The following is a 16,450-nucleotide window of genomic DNA, read 5'->3' as shown; positions in this document are numbered from 1 at the left end:
TTCAACTAACAGAACCTTTGTTCGTTTCTGTCTTGGCCGTTGGAAATAACTAGAGATGGATGGATGCTTGACACGTGTTGAATTTTTTTTTGGAACGCTAGCGCCTCTATACACAGCTAGTTTGGTTTGGATTTGAAATTTTTCTTTGAACCCATAGTCTCTTGGGTTCGTTTAAATCTTGTATGTTCCCAATATGCATAGACTGTCGGATCCACGACACGTGGACATCAATATGGAACGGTGACGTCTTCTAATAATACCGCCTCTTTATATGAGATTCCGCCAGCGTACCCATTATTTCCGCTGGCGTACACTCTATTTTTGTTCAGACCCTACTTCCACTGGCGTACCCTTGATATTCTGGCGGCGTTTTCTATAATCCGGCAGCGTACTTGATATTGCAGCGTCGTACTCTAGAATCCGGCGGCATACTTGATATCTTTGAACGATGTGTGTTTTTTGAATCCGGCGGCGTACTTGATATTCCGGCAACGTACTCAAGAATCCGACCGCGTTCTAAGCCAAAAGAGACATGGGAAATAATAAATGTTCAATAACGTCGCCGTTCTAAGCCAAGAGAGACTTACGTGATTTTACGTGAGAAGTGGGAAACTGTAACGAGCCAGGTAGATCCAAGGGCTACAAGAAGAGTCAGCAACAGAAAGAGAGAAGTGCCAGCAAGGCTGAAGGATTAACTGCAAGAATGAATTGTAACAGAGTTAGTTAGGAAGTTAAGTAGTTAGAAGCAGATAGAGTATTACAGGAACTATAAATAGGAAAGAAAAAAAAATAGAGTATGAAAAAAGGTTGTGAAGAATTTTTCTTTTATTGTAATTGGAGGTACTGGTGCCTCAAAGCCAGCAATCTTTCATTTTCTTTCTGCAATTAAAGATTCATCTTCTTCTTTTTCTTCTTCATCTTCTTCAGTTCTTGAGTTAAATTCAGCAATTACATCTAAGCTCCTAACATTGGTGCTTTCATTGTCTTCTTAACTCATGGCTGAGAATACTCGTTTGAAGAGCTTGGATGATGCAATCAAGAAACTTCGTGAGACTACCTCTTCACAGGAAAATCGCATACAAACTCAGCAAGAAATCGTTATTCAGCAGCGAGATGTTCTGCTCAAGATTTCGAACAAACTCACTGCTCTTGATGGTAGAGTCAATCAATTGTCAAGAAGAATTGATCACGAAGGACGCCATGAAAATCAAGCAGGCGTGCGAGGTGGAATTCAAGAAACCGTTCGAGATGCTAATAATTTGGGAGGGTTTCTGCAAGACAATTAAGATTAGAATTTCCTCTATTTGAAGGCACTGATTCAACGGCTTGGATCTCGAAGGTAGAGAAATTTTTTCGTTTTCAACACACTTTTGAAGAATTGAAGTTAGAAATCGCTTCTTTCCATCTTGATGGTAAAGCATATGATTGGTTTCAAGCAAGGGAAAGGGAACAACCATTTGATTCTTCGGCACAACTCGTTGTGGCTCTCCAAACCAGGTTTGGTCCTTCCATTTATGATAATCCTCAAGGCAAATTAGCCAAATTAATGCAGACCTCCACCGTTGGAAATTATCAAGCGGAATTCGATGCTTTAGCCAACCGTACTGTTCATCTTCCTTCTAAATTCTTGGTAGATTGATTTGTGTACGGTCTAAAACCAGAAATTCGAAATGAGGTTTAGATTCATTTGCCTAATTCTTTATCCCAAGCTGTAGGTTTAGCTACAATGGTTGAAGCCAAGATTAATGATGCCAAGAAAATTACATACAAACCCAGTTTCGAAATTTCCTTTTCCCCTGTATCTCAGCTTGTGACTGATAATTCAATTGGGGGTTCTTCATCAATTACCAAAATTCCTCCGCAGAATGGTCCAATTAAGAGGTTAACATCAGCAGAATTGCAAGCTAAACGTGATAAAGGATTGTGTTATACATGTGATGAAAAGTACAATCCATGATATAAATGTAAGCATAAGCACTGTTTTTGCTTATTAATGAGGAGGAGTATCACGGTCCAGAAACAGAGGAAGGGAGAGGCCATTCCACAACTTCTGAAGCATGATTACCCTGACTTAAACCTTGAGGACAAAGTTCATTTCCAAGGGGAAACAAATGTAACGAGCCAGGTAGATCCAAGGGCTACAAGAAGAGTTACCAACATAAAGAGAGAAGTGCCAGCAAGGCTGAAGGATTAACTGCAAGAATGAATTGTAACAGAGTTAGTTAGGAAGTTAAGTAGTTAGAAGCAGATAGAGTATTACAGGAACTATAAATAGGAAAGAAAAAAAAAATAGAGTATGAAAAAAAGTTGTGTAGAAATTTTCTTTTATTGTAATTGGAGGTACTGGTGCCTCCAAGCCAGCAATCTTTCATTTTCTTTATGCAATTAAAGATTCGTCTTCTTCTTTTTCTTCTTCATCTTCGTCAGTTCTTAAGTTAAATTCAGCAATTACATCTAAGCTCCTAACAGAAACTGTAACGCTTTTTTGAGGATATTTAAAGTTCTTATCATTAAAAATTTTAAAAGATAATGATTGATGTTCTCATCCATCAGGAAAGGCAACATACGAGGACTCTGATCATGTCAGAAGGGTATCATGGTTCTTTTCCCACCCGATTTTGAAGAATCGCCCGTGTTTGATTCTTGTTTTCAGAAATACCGAAATCCTTAATTCCTCCAAACTATCGCACACATTCCGTACTTCTCTCAAGCGCATATGTTTTTCCCCGAAAAGTACGGAAATCCGTACGAGTAAAAATAAAGTACCACTAAGTAACTTGATTTCCTAGGGCCTAAGACTCTACTCCTGAATGACGAAACTGCCTCTTAGGCTCTTCACGGGAAAAGGACGTAACACTGCACCTTCAGGAGGGCATTTGCGTCGTTTAAATTACACATGTATCTTCTGTTCTTATCTATTGGAAACGAGTATACGACTGCCAAGTTTGAAAGTAACGGAGAAATAATAAAAAAGTTTACCCTGGTCATTGTATTGTATTTACGGCAATACCCTTCTTGTTGAACGAAGAAAGCCCGCCTCGGTTTCCGTATTTGACCAAAAAGTCCCAGAGACAGTCGCGACTTTATCTTATTTATTTACCACATTTATTATCAGGTTCTTATTTGTCCTTTTCGGTAATTTTCAGTTAGTCTTTGTTTCTTGTGGAATGATAGAATGAAGGGCGCCCTTGCAAAAATCAGATTCAAGGGCGTCCCCACTGGTTGAATTCCCCAAAGTCAACACTGTTTCCACATTTTCAGGCACCATCCACTCTTTTCGGCGCAATCTTAAATGCACTTTTGCTGAAACTGACTAATGAGGGCGCCCTTGAAACTAGTTTATGTGAGGGCGCCCTTCATTCTATCAATTCATCCAGTGACTTACTTTAACGTATGGGAAAGTAATCTTGTCATTTGAAAATAATATAATTGTGGTGGGCTTCCAAAAATACCCTTCAATATAGTAAGAAATACGGAATTCCCAGGGATCCGATACACTTGGGATGGCACCAAAATGACTTAACCTCGCTTTCGTGAAGGGAACCCCACCCACCATGTGACTAGAGACAGCTTTTGTCGGGAACCACCTGTCCACTCAAAGGGTATTTATGTCAATTCACTTACTACAACGTCCTATCAAAACCGGAACCCCCCTCTCTGCCGCCTTCGTATTTCAGACTTTCAGTCTTCTGATTTTATCTAATTATTTATAATCTAGCTTTATTTTCAACGTAATTAATTATTAATTACTTTTTAGTATTTTGCAGAGGTCGACAAACAGAGAAAAAAGAAGAGAGAGAGAGAGAGAGAGAGAGAGAGAGAGAGTTTTGCACATGGCCTCGTTTCCTCATCCACCAGAGAACGAAGGAGTGAAGATCGCGCCTCGTCTTCCTGAGATGGGAGAACATAAGGTATTTTCCGGCCAGATCTCTTCGTTTTCCTGTTTTTTAGGGTTATATTTGTCCAGATTTCTTCGTTTTCCTTTTTTTAGGGTTAGATTTTTTACTGCCTCCGTTTTTTTTTTTTTTCTTCCATTCCTCTATTGTCCGTTTTCTTCTGATGAATCGTTGCTGATTTCACCATTTTCGTGTTTTTTTTACATCATGTGGTGGTGATCTTAGTGATATTATCTCATTCTTATTTCTTTTGGAAGAGATTTAGATTCTACAGGTATTTTTGCTCGTTCTCCTGTTTTTCTTTCTTTCTGTTTTTTTTTTTTCATTTGCGATGGTGCGACATTTTTTTCTTTGATCTGTTCTTCTCGATCAAGGCCGGTGACGAGAGGTTTCGTTTCATCGATCTCTAAATTTTGCTGCGATCGGAGCGATCAGGTTTTTTTTTTTTTTTTTTTTTCTGCCTTGGTTTATTGTTTCTACAGCGATTTTGATCTGTGTTCCCTCTTTTTTTTTTTTTTTTTTTTTTGCCTTTTCCCTCCCTCACGATCTGAGTGATATTTTGTTTTTGACCGTCACATCTTTGATTTTTCTTTTTATTTCTTATGATGCTTTTAAGGCTTTACGCTTCTCCTCGATTTTGTCGGATCTTTGGTTTTCTTGTTTTTCTTTCCCGATCTGTTGCTGTTTCAGTTACATTTCTTATTTTTAATCAGATCTTTGATCTTTGTCCTCTTCTCCGTGTGTCGTTGGAGTTGCTCTTTCAATTTTTACGATCTTCATTTGATCGTTTGATTTCCTGCTACATTTATTGAGATATTTGATCTTTCATTATTACTTCTTTTTCCTCCCTTTGGATTTTTTTGTTTTTATTCTCATATTTGCCAGCTACGTTCTTGTTGCTTGTTCTTGAATCTTTTCTGGTTTACTTGATGCGTTAGTCGCATTTGATTCTCTTTTCATGATTTTCTGATCTTTTCTTGTTTGGTCTGCCATATTCAGAAATTTCATGCTTTCTTTAAAAGCATTGCGTTTCCATTCTGCTTCTCCTTTACATCTTCGCATCCTTTTATTGCTGTTCCTCTCTCTCTCTCTCTATGATTTTTACATCTGAGTTATTCCCTTCCTCTAACCTAGGGTTACTTTAGAAATCTGATGATTTTTAACCATAATGGTTAGTTATACTTACTTTCATTTGTATGTTGTTTGCTCTGCTGGTTGATTTTTCGCCATCAACGTCTCATATATTTCCATTATTATTCTAAGGCTTCAAACGTATCAACATCTCATATATTTCCATTATTTTTCTTTTAAGGCTTCAAATCTATGGATCCTAAATTACATTCATGGTAACTCCTTCGCCGACTCTTTGTTGCAGGAAATATCAGCATCTGTAGCTGAGGGAAATGATCCTGTCACCGGTCACATCATTTCCACCACAATTGGAGGCAAAAATGGAGAAGCCAAACGGGTTAGGGCTAGATCTTACAAATTGGCTGTTCCGGTTCTTGTTTCTTTAATTATTTTAAAATTTTGATTTCAAACAGTTTTTGTAAATGGTGAATTGGGGCATGTTAGAATCGATATTGTTGGTGTAAACGTATACAAGTTGGCCTGGCCTTGGAAAATTCTAGGTTAAATGGTGAATCTAAGTGTGTTAGAATGTAACTTAAGTGACCTATGTATGCTAGATGGTATGCCATTGACATTTTTGATGAATGCCCAAACTAAGTTTGTGTGAATCGATGGAAGCAGCATATTTTATTCACACATTTTTTTAGTAGCTAAGAAACTGTATTTCTTTCTCTATTTTGCAGACCATCAGTTACATGGCAGAGCGTGTTGTGGGGACTGGGTCATTTGGGATTGTTTTTCAGGTATAACCATAGTAGTTGATCTGATTCCCAATATCTTCAGCAGTTCTGATATGCCTACCTTTGATTTCGTACTCTGGATATACATATTTTTTTTGAAGATATGCTCTGGTTATTTATTAACGGTAAAAAAAAAATGCTCTTGTTATTTATTTTCAGGCAAAATGCTTGGAAACAGGGGAGACTGTGGCTATAAAGAAGGTCTTACAGGATAGACGGTTTAAAAATCGGGAGCTCCAACTAATGCGCTCTATGGATCACCCCAATGTGATATCTTTGAAGCATTGTTTCTTTTCCACGACAAGCAAAAATGAGCTTTTTCTCAACTTGGTCATGGAATATGTTCCTGAAACTGTGTATCGGGTTCTGAAGCATTACAGCAATGTGAACCAGAGGATGCCACTTATCTACGTGAAACTTTACACATACCAAGTATAATATTTTTCTAGTTTTTTAACATGTTATATTTTGTATTTGTTTTTTTCCCCTCTTAACAGTGGGCGTTGTTGGCCAGATTTTTAGGGGACTGGCTTATATTCATACTGTGCCTGGAGTTTGTCATAGGGATGTGAAACCTCAAAATCTTCTGGTATGTCTGTTTGACCATAAGATTTCTGCAGCTTTTTTTTTATATAAATTAATCAAGGAATCGCGGCAGTTTTTCTTACTGCTAGTGGAAGTTTGTGTAGGTTGATCCTCTTACTCACCAGGTCAAGCTTTGTGATTTTGGAAGCGCGAAAGTTCTGGTATGAATATGCCCTTGTTTTTTTATATAATGCTCTTGAATTCTAATTCAGCTGACTCCTCGGAAAAAAATGGTTAATCTGCTCTGTTGCAAGGAAAATGGATACTTGAATTGTGTTGCAAAATCTCTAGAATTCTTGTATCTGGACTTATTCTGAAACCATTGACATTTTCCATTATTAAACACGATGTTACCTGCATGGTTAAAAAAGTGTATCCGAAGTGGGTGCTTATTATAAACTTGAGAAAATAATGATAAATTTCATTTGTATTCTTACAATGTGTCCATACCCAAGTTTTAGGATATGCATGACCTCTAGTCCACAAGCGATGAGGTAATTATGGAGTACATGCAGTAACCATCAACTATGTGCCTCATTTGATTCTTGTGCCTTGGACAACAAGGAGTACTAAGGTGAATCTTAAAAAAAAAAAGGTTGTGGTTTCCTCAATTATATATTACTAGAGAAGAGTGTCTAATTGATTGGACTTAAAGGGAGTTGCATGCAGAATAATATGTACGACATCATCCTTTCTTTGTATGCGCATTGTATCCTTACTACGGGCGTCTTGCATAATGATACATTGCATCATCAATTGTACATAGCTCTTGGCTGGGTGAGGCTTGAGATGGCCGTAAGGGCATGCTGGTTAAGCCTCTAGTGTCGTTTTGTCTCTCGTATGTTTGAAAACCTCCCCTCAAGTGTGTATCATTCTATGGTATGTTTGGTGTGTCCCCTGGATAATGGTGTACATGATAACCTTTGTAAACACACATGTAAGGACTGGAATGAGGGCTCCTGTTGCTGGGTCACTCAGATTCCTAAGTGTTCTATGTAAAAAATTATTTGGATATGGTATAATATGATTACCAGTACAAGACATCGCTGGATCACATGCAGTGTCTTAAGTATTATGATGTTTGAAGTACATATGCATGGCATTCATGGTCGCATTCATGATTTCCTTTAACATCCGCATGTCTAATAGGTAACTCCTTGTAGAGTTGATTTCTATGTTCCTAGATGTTGAGCAGTAACTTGATTTGTATGTGTTTTGTCTTGGTGCTTGGGCATTGTAGATTGTATCCATATTTATCATGAATCTACGTGCAAATGTATGTTCATGTGTTTTTAGTATTTGATTCTAATATATTTGTTTAATGATCATGCATTCTAATATATTTGTTTAATGATCATGCAGCCTATCTTTTGTCCTCACCAGCTAGAATGGTTATGGAAGTTTCACTAATGCTTTTTTTGAATGTTGGATGTGTCACTAATATTTGGTGCAGGCAATGCTCCTTGTAGACATTACGGTCTCTTTTTCGCCTTCTCTAGAGATAACTATGAAGTTTGCTCCTTGTAGAACTTGTCCAGATAGATAACTATGAAGTTTGAACCCATGACCCCAATTCTATAGACTTGAAGGCACCATCACCATTAGGGTGAATACCAACTTTATTTAGCGTCTAGTTTGTCATTGTTTCCGTTGTAATAATTTTTTAAAATGGTTACTAGTTTGTTTAAAGTTTACTCGGGGTCACATTAAGGCCTTGAGGCCATATTAAAGAGTTTTTATATGAAATGCATGCACAAAAGAACCAGAGACCTTCACTGTCAAGTCACAGCCGTTGTGATAATACAATGAGCCTAACATCAGAGTTACATGATGGGAACTGTAAACAAACCAAAGGGTGCACATCGAGGACATGGGTTTATGTGGTTCAACAAGATTGCCTACATCCACAGGAGATACACCATCTTCCACTATGAGCAACAAGCCCTGGAGATTACAAGGAGATAATTGCTAATCCCTCAACCCAATCCTTACATGCTCTATCCCCACAACCCGGAAAATCAAACCCAAGAGCACCCAATATGCAAGCAAAAAGTCGTACTTTCGAACAATCTTCATTTTCGTGTCCTCTTTCTTCATGCCTTCTGAAGATTTGCCTCTGTGTTTGCTCCAATGAAGTACTATGAATAGTTGGAGGAGTTTGACGCAAGTAAGTTGGCGATGGGGGTACAAATGGAGTAATAGGAGCCGGTTGGGAGCGCCATGGGAGCGGTCTCCATCTCTCTTGGATCACACTCCCTGGAAGGTTCTTCCTAAGGAGCGCTGAATCGCGGTTCTGGGTCAGGAGCGGCCCCTTGAGGGAAGATTCCTGCTTCTAAGGTGGAAACAAGACACAAATCCCAACAATCTCCACCTTGGTCTATTTCCCAGCTACCCTAAAGATATGTTGTTGACGTCTCCACTTGTTTGTAATCACCATAAACATCCATTGGCCTTTTGCAACCATTAACTACACATCATCCTGATGCTGACTCCACTTGATTTGATCAACAAAGCCAATGCAATGTGTGGCTTGCCCTGAGTCAACTCTCAGCTAGTCAATTCTGGAGATAGACCTTGATCTAGAAAAAGTTGGTACACGAGCAGGAGAAAGATTGCACCTCTGATCTAAGAGCTTTTGTCCGAGAAGGTATTACTAAAATTGTCTGGATAATAATGGAACAGTTGCCATGGGTTTTGTTGCTCTTCATGAAGTGATGCTGGTCTTTTTAGTAGCTTTAGATGACTGTAGGGTATTCCTACAGGATTCAGGAATGCTATTTTGTATTTCTTTCCACTTTCATGTTTCTTGATTTTGCTTTAGGAATTGCTTGGGAAATGACTCAACCTTCCTTTGGAGAATAAGTGCTTGCATTGTCTTCTATTCTAGTATATTTATCTTTATGATAAAAAGATTTATTAGGAGCTTGAAAGAGCAACAACAACCAAAGACCGAGCTGGGCACGAGGGCATATATTTGGAGCGGAGCAAAGGACATAAAGCTCAACAATGCTACAGATCATCCCTTATTTTAGTATTTTCAACTCAATTGGTGTTTTTTATGGAACTGTTGTGTGTTATGGATTGTTGTTCTAAGTTAATCCTGTTCATATAAATGGGCTTGGGTGCAATACATACTTATTTTTATTCTTGGTTCTCTTTGATGAATTATCAAGTGGTCTTTTGGAATCAGGAGTTTGATGCCAGTTGGTTGTTTTATCAGTGCAATTTTAGTAAATTTCCAATGCCTGTGGAGCTGCCGGTCACTGTGGTCCATTTCTGCATCATGGTACCAAATTGATCATTTGCCATTTTGTTACAGTTCTGTAGTTGTTCGTATTCTTGAGAGTTTGATGCAAGCACCTTGGAAGGGAGACTTGGAAAATATTATAAGAGAGGGGGCAAGCCGAATTCCAAGGCCAATATCGTTATTTGGCATGATTCCCAATCAAATCCTGCCTAAAGAGTCAAAGCAGTTTTGAGTTTTGTTGCTACTCTATTAATTTCGTTGCTAGTAGTAGTGGGCTACTCTGTATTAGTTTTGAGTTTTATTATTAGGGGTATTTTGGTCATTTTGGTTTCGGGCTAGTAGTAGTGGGCTAGGTCATGTGGTCTTTTGCTTCCCCACCTAAAGCAAAAGTCTTTGCCATCGGGCTTTTTATTTTTTTGATGGGTACCATCGTGCTTCTTTGTTACGTCAACCATGTGAGTCTTTCCTTTAGGAATGTGTTGTACTAAAGGTTTGGTTGACGTAAGGGGACATAAGAAGATTAGACTTAGGACATCCACCCCACTTTTGCTAGACCCACGAGCTTCATCTTGGCAAAACGAACTTGCGTCTCATTTGACATATCACCAATCAAAATATTCCCCAATCCCAGACAACCAACTGGCAACGATTGTTGGATCAAGTCTCCCGTTGAAGTCTGGCACATCCACCTTTAGCTTCTTTGTGATATTTCCCGCCATGTCTTGAGGCTCGTAATATTCTCTTTCGAGCAGCTCCCTTGGCCCGTCCATCAAGGAGGCTTGGGGCTCTTGTTGAGGCCTATCAGTCTTTACTCCCCCGCCTTAGAGTGAGATTACGTGGCTGATATTCTTTCTGTCCATCTCGTTAAGCAGCTCTCACCTTTGGCGTCACCTCTACTCGATTCTCCATCAAGGTTGGTTGCAGCTACCCGTGGTTTGAGTAACCCTTGATTCTAGGACCCCAATACAAGTGTTTAACCCATCCATTTGCTCTAAAAGCCTCAACAATAAATCGTCTCATTGATGATCAGTCAATCTCCTTCTGTAGGTTCTTCCCGTACGAGTAGACATAGTGTTGATATGCTCCGATACCAAACTAATGCAGGATCTTCCACAATCAGCACTGCATTTGAATTTCAGATTAGGGCATTGTCTAGTAAAAGGGTTGAAGGATGATTACGGATAGATAAAATTGGGCTTTGGGTTTTGATGGAGGATTTATATGGCTAATAGAAGGGATTTAATTTGGTTAATTTACAAAGACGGGGAATATTGTGGGTTTGCGGAGAATTAAAGAAGAATGAGAGAGAAACCTAGGCAATCATTTGCGGAGAATTAAAGAAGAATGAGAGAGAAACCTAGGCAATCATATTTAGGATTTTCATAAGCATTCACACTTAGTGGAGAAGGCAGTCACACCCTCAATGAAGAGCTTTAATGCTAAAATTTTTGGAATTCATTCACTGCCATAAAATAACCATTACAACTATTTATATGGAGTTCATAAACTTAGTGACCAAGTAAACTTGGAGACTAAGTAAATACAATAGTCTTGGACTTTTTAAACCTACTAGACTTGATAAAAGCTGGTCCAAATCACCAATATAAGCTCATAAATAAAAAAAATATCCTGTGGTCGGACTCGAAGCTGTGGGTACCAAAAGTATTTGGTGAAGTGGAAGAATAGGTCGTGGTCGATGGCACGTGGATTTCTGATGAGGAATTTCAACAATTGGGCCGTGATCTTTATGAGGGATATCACTCATTCAACTCCCGAGAGTCGAGTTTTCCCAAGCAAGGGAGAGACGATGCAAGCACCATGCTAGGGAGATTTGAAAAATATTACGAGGGGCAAGCCTAATTCAAAGGCCAATACAATTATTTTGCAATATTCCCAACCAGATCTTGCCTAATGAGTCAAAGCAGTTTTGAGTTCTGTTGCTACTCTTTATTAATTTTGAGTTTTATTATTATGGGTATTTTGGTCATTTTGGTTTCGGATTGGTACTAGTAGGCTAGGTCATGTGGCTTTTATTTTTGGGCCTATCTTGTTGATTTGGGCCAGCTTTTATTGAGTCTAGTAAGTTTAAAGAGTCCAAGACAACTATATTTACTTCGCCCTAAGTTTACTTGGTCACCAAGTTTATATGGAGTCTATATAAACAGTTGTAATAGACATTTTGAGGCAGTGAATGAATTCCAGAATTTGCATCATTTAAGCTTTTCATTGAGGGTGTGATTGCCTTCTTTTGAATGCTTAGGAAAATCCTAGGTGTGACTGCCTTAGTTTCTTTCTCATTCTTCTTTAATTCTCTGCAAACCCACATCGTTTCCTGTCTTTTCAAATTAACCTAATAAAATCCCTTTCATTAGCTATATAAATCCTGTATCGAACCCAAAGTCCTATTATATCCACCCCTAATCATCCTTTAACCCTTTCCCTATTATATCCATCCCTAATCATCCTTTAACCCTTTCCCTAATATGAAATTCAAATACAATGCTTATTGTGGAAGATCATGCATCAGAGTTCCTAGTATGCAGTTCCTAGTATGCACCTGTAAGGTGTGTGATTATACTTTTGTATATTTTTCCCATGCAAAAGTACAAGTTAGATCCAACGGATTAATGATTCAAAGCATTCATCGACCGGGCCATACAATGGATGAGTCATAGGTGAAAAATCTCATGCATCACACCAGCCTAACTCCTTGATGATGGAGATGTTTGTACCAGTGTTTTTAAACTTTGTGAATTGTCCATTTTACATCCTACATTATGAATGGTTTTAACTATTGTAGGGGCCAACAAGTGATTGGTTTGGATAATTGAAAGGGCTCCTACCTATTTTACTAGCCATTATTTTTCTTCGAAAAAAGGCCGGGCACCTTATAATCCCTGGTAAATTATGATAGCTTTTTGTGAAATCTTGTATGCGGTATTCATGTGAGACTTCATATATATATATATATATATATATTTTTTTTTTTCTTTTATTTTCTTCTCATATTCATATTCTTATATTTAAATTAACAGTTAAAGGTGTGCACATTATTTCTCTTGATTACAGGCAAAATGCCTTGCACTGCTTTTTTAACCAATAAAGATCTTGATTTTGCAAACACAATGCTTGTTATATTTCACCTGATTTACTGCTTTCTATCTTTTGCCAAGGCTAGCTTTGTTGAGTGTTGCTCTGTAGAGATAGCTTCCAACCTTTTTGGTAGTGATTTAATCACGTCGGTGACTCGAATATGAAGTTAATCCTGGTTTAGAGATTGCTTGGAACCTTAAGAAATGAAATTTCATGATTGAGAGTAGCGGAAAAGAGGTGACGGATAGTCTGACTACAACCACCTTTCCATGCTCCCTACAAAATAGGCAAGGGAGAGAGAGAGGAATGCTAGGGGCAGGGCAGTCACACTTTGAAATGATGCCTTGTCATGGAAAAAATGAGCGGCCTATGTGTACTCAAAAGACCTGGCTGTTTTAAACTGCTGACTAAGTGTAGTAGAGGTGCCTCACATGATAAACCAATCATGTGTGCTGTGGAAAGAAGATTATTTGCTCTTATCACCCTGTATGTCTTAACTAATGAATGTATGGGATGTCTTAACTAATGAATGTATGGGTTTATCATTGTGCATTATTCTATTTGGAGAACAATTAGTTGAACTGTTTGCCTTAATTTCCAATGGCATGGGTTTGTAGTGGTAATCTGATTCTAGCCGTGTGTACTCTTTTATGTATATAAACTGAGTTTTTATTTCATACTTCAATTCATTTTGGTATTTGTGATTACTTTTTCTTGCATGTTAGTTTCCAATGTATGTTATTTTCACCATGGATGCAATTGTCCAATCAGGTCAAGGGTGAAGCGAACATATGTTACATATGTTCTCGGTACTATCGTGCTCCAGAACTCATATTTGGTGCAACAGAATATACGACGTCAATTGATATATGGTCAGCAGGATGTGTACTTGCCGAGCTGCTTCTTGGCCAGGTGAAACTGGCTAAGCATTTGGTTAATGACAGCCTTTTATATTTTGCAATGGTTTTTCTAGTTTGACTCCTATTTCTTGCTTGCTGACTCAATTTTTACAACTTCTTTAGCCGCTATTTCCTGGGGAAAGCGCAGTTGATCAACTTGTTGAGATCATCAAGGTAGATGCTATCTGTGATAGGTAGTGCTGGATATTTTTGTTTTATGATGAATTGTGGATTACTTACTAGGTGCCTGCTTTTGTAGGTTCTTGGTACTCCAACCAGGGAGGAAATTCGGTGTATGAATCCTAATTACACCGAATTTAGGTTTCCACAGATAAAAGCTCACCCTTGGCACAAGGTACGACTGTGTCTAACTGCTTCATTATAAAAGACTCCCTTAAGATTTCTGATATATCAATTACTAATTAAAACTTTTCCTAAATAAATTAATATTATATGTTGTTTTATTTTACGAAACATTCAAATGATGTGGAAAATAGACCTTATATTGTGATTTTTTTAGGGAAATGATACAAGCAGCACAACCATGTTTTAATAATTGCACAGACCCAGCGTGTCTTTTCTTATTTAATTGCCTTTTGAGAGCTTTTTGAGAACTGTAATAACTCATAACCTTATGACAGCTTTAAATACTAAAAGACAAGATGCGTTAGTGAAAATTTTCAAACATGATTGTGCTGATATCATTTCACTTTTATTATGTCACACTCTATAACTACTCTTCTTTATTGCAGACTTAGAATTGAGTGAACTATCATTGTGGGCTTAAATATCTTGGTGTTTAACATCAATGAGGATATATTCCCTAGGGAGTTACTGACCAGAATACCCGCTGAGGAGATATTGTTTGCAGAAAACAGAAATTCGTTGATTATATTAAATATATTTATAGTATATTACTATATTTTACAAGTTACATGAAAGTCAGCTTCCCTTGAAATCACGCTGGAATAGTCATTCAGTTTGATAGTTTAAATTTTTTATGTGGAAATCAGGGTAGTTAAACATTGTTTGTTTGATAAGACTTGTAAAACGTGTTGAGATAGAGCATTGATCACTTCATGTAAATTGATCTGTCCTATGCCATTTGTAAGCAAGTATTTATGCTTGGTTGGTAGTTTATCAGGCCAACCAACTTCAGAAATATTGCTGCCTGTATCTTTTCCTTTTTTGGATATTTGCTGTGCTTGTCTGTTCTTATTTGAGTTTTTGGGTTCAGGTTTTCCACAAACGGATGCCTCCAGAAGCAATAGATCTTGCTTCACGTCTTCTCCAGTACTCGCCGAGTCTTCGCTGCACTGCCGTGAGTTTTTTTTTTACCCGGCCTTTTCATTTGGAACAACAAAGATGTTTTTGACTCATTTAATTTTCGATGTGGAATTAAGGTTGGCTGTGATTCCGCTGATCAATTCTACTCCTTTGCATCGTTAATCAATTATTTGTTCCTATCATTCAAAAAAAATAAAAATCAATTATTTGTTCCAAAAAATATGGTTTTTTGTATGTTTGTCTATGGTGGTGGTTTTTTTACTAAAATATCTCAAGTTTCAGCCTTAGTTCATGGAGTAGGGCATTTCTGCTGTGGTTGATCAATTTGTCTTACTTGTCATTTTCTGTTGCCTGCCTAGTATGATATTGCACTTCATCGACTTACAAGCAAAAAGTTTTCTATTTTCATATGTGGATATTGGTATTACTTTTCTCTTGTCACAGATTTTTTTTTTGGCTTTGCAGCTGGAAGCATGTGCCCATCCTTTCTTTGACGAACTAAGGGAGCCCAATGCTCGCCTGCCAAATGGTCGCCCTTTACCACCTCTCTTCAACTTCAAACAAGAAGTATGTTTCACATCTGCATGATGATTATATTTTTCTTTCAATGTATGCTGTATCATTGGTTTTTATTTGGACTTCTAATTTCCAGTTTATGTTGTAATTTTTATTCTTAAATACCATGGGTAGTCTTGCTTCGAAGTTCTGCCTTTTTCCTTTTTTTTTGTTTCCGATTTGTCCTCGTTATGTTTTTATATACGACATAAAGTGATCAAGATTACTTTTGTCACAATTTTTTCTCTCTTTCTTTACAGTTAAGTGGTGCTTCACCAGAGCTTATCAACAAGCTTATTCCTGAGCATGTGAAGCGGCAATCCGGTCTGAGTTTCTTGCACCTAGCCGGCACGTAAAGATGAGGAGGGTGCTTCTTTTATGAATTCAAAGCAATGGCGGCCACTCTATGCTTATATGCTGCAGGTTCAGACCAGCAAGTGGGGGATACCCAGTGTGAGAAAGTTCTATATACCAACGAGCGGCTGGTCTTTTGGGATTGGTGCTTGTTTCTGTTTTTGCCAACATTTCTGGCTTTGTATATTTGTCTGATCATAAAGATAATTTGGAACGGGTCTATCAGGAAGCTGCGAGTATAAGAAGATTCAGTGTTTAGAAGGGGCGAGTATATGGCTGAAGGAAAGAAGACGGGGTTGTTTTCCTGCTCGTCAGCCGACCCCAACCCAAAACACCAAGGTTGCTTAGTTCCTTTGACTGTTTCGTCGGTAATCTAGGGCTCTGTAGTTTAAAATCTGTGTTTTTCCTGTTTTGTTTTGTTTTGTTTCAATCCTTATTGATTTTGTGTACATGTTTTTTAAGTACGGATTTTGAAGATGGAAAATGAAAACTTCTGTTGTCCGTTTTCCCAACTTAATTAGCTCACTTCAATTGGACGCATTTGTTTTTAGTTAACCTGCTGCTTAAAATTGTAAACCAAGGTGAGTTCGCCATGTTACTGAAGGGATTTGCTATAGAATTTTGCAGAAAGGCATTTCACGACCGACTTTTGCATGAGAGCAG

General features: G+C 38.0%; 1 protein-coding gene across 1 annotated transcript; it reads left to right on the top strand.

Annotated features, from left to right (window-relative positions):
* The first annotated feature begins 3,664 nt into the window (after nt 1-3,664).
* On the top strand, nt 3,665-16,304 carry LOC143890353 (shaggy-related protein kinase eta). The gene is made up of 12 exons (XM_077394996.1): nt 3,665-3,911; nt 5,272-5,364; nt 5,711-5,770; nt 5,927-6,199; nt 6,282-6,356; nt 6,457-6,513; nt 13,464-13,604; nt 13,715-13,765; nt 13,851-13,946; nt 14,829-14,912; nt 15,344-15,445; nt 15,694-16,304. Exons 1-12 carry the CDS (start codon nt 3,834-3,836, stop codon nt 15,787-15,789), a joined length of 1,206 nt encoding a protein of 401 aa, XP_077251111.1. The 5' UTR covers nt 3,665-3,833; the 3' UTR covers nt 15,790-16,304.
* The last annotated feature ends 146 nt before the right edge of the window (nt 16,305-16,450 follow it).

The sequence above is a fragment of the Tasmannia lanceolata genome, unplaced genomic scaffold (genome assembly GCF_043159265.1).
Source record: "Tasmannia lanceolata isolate RefF3 unplaced genomic scaffold, GAP_Taslan_0.1 ptg000013l, whole genome shotgun sequence".
Lineage (NCBI taxonomy): Eukaryota > Viridiplantae > Streptophyta > Magnoliopsida > Canellales > Winteraceae > Tasmannia > Tasmannia lanceolata.
Note: the sequence above shows the minus strand (reverse complement) of the source record. Positions and strands in the feature narration are given on the sequence as shown.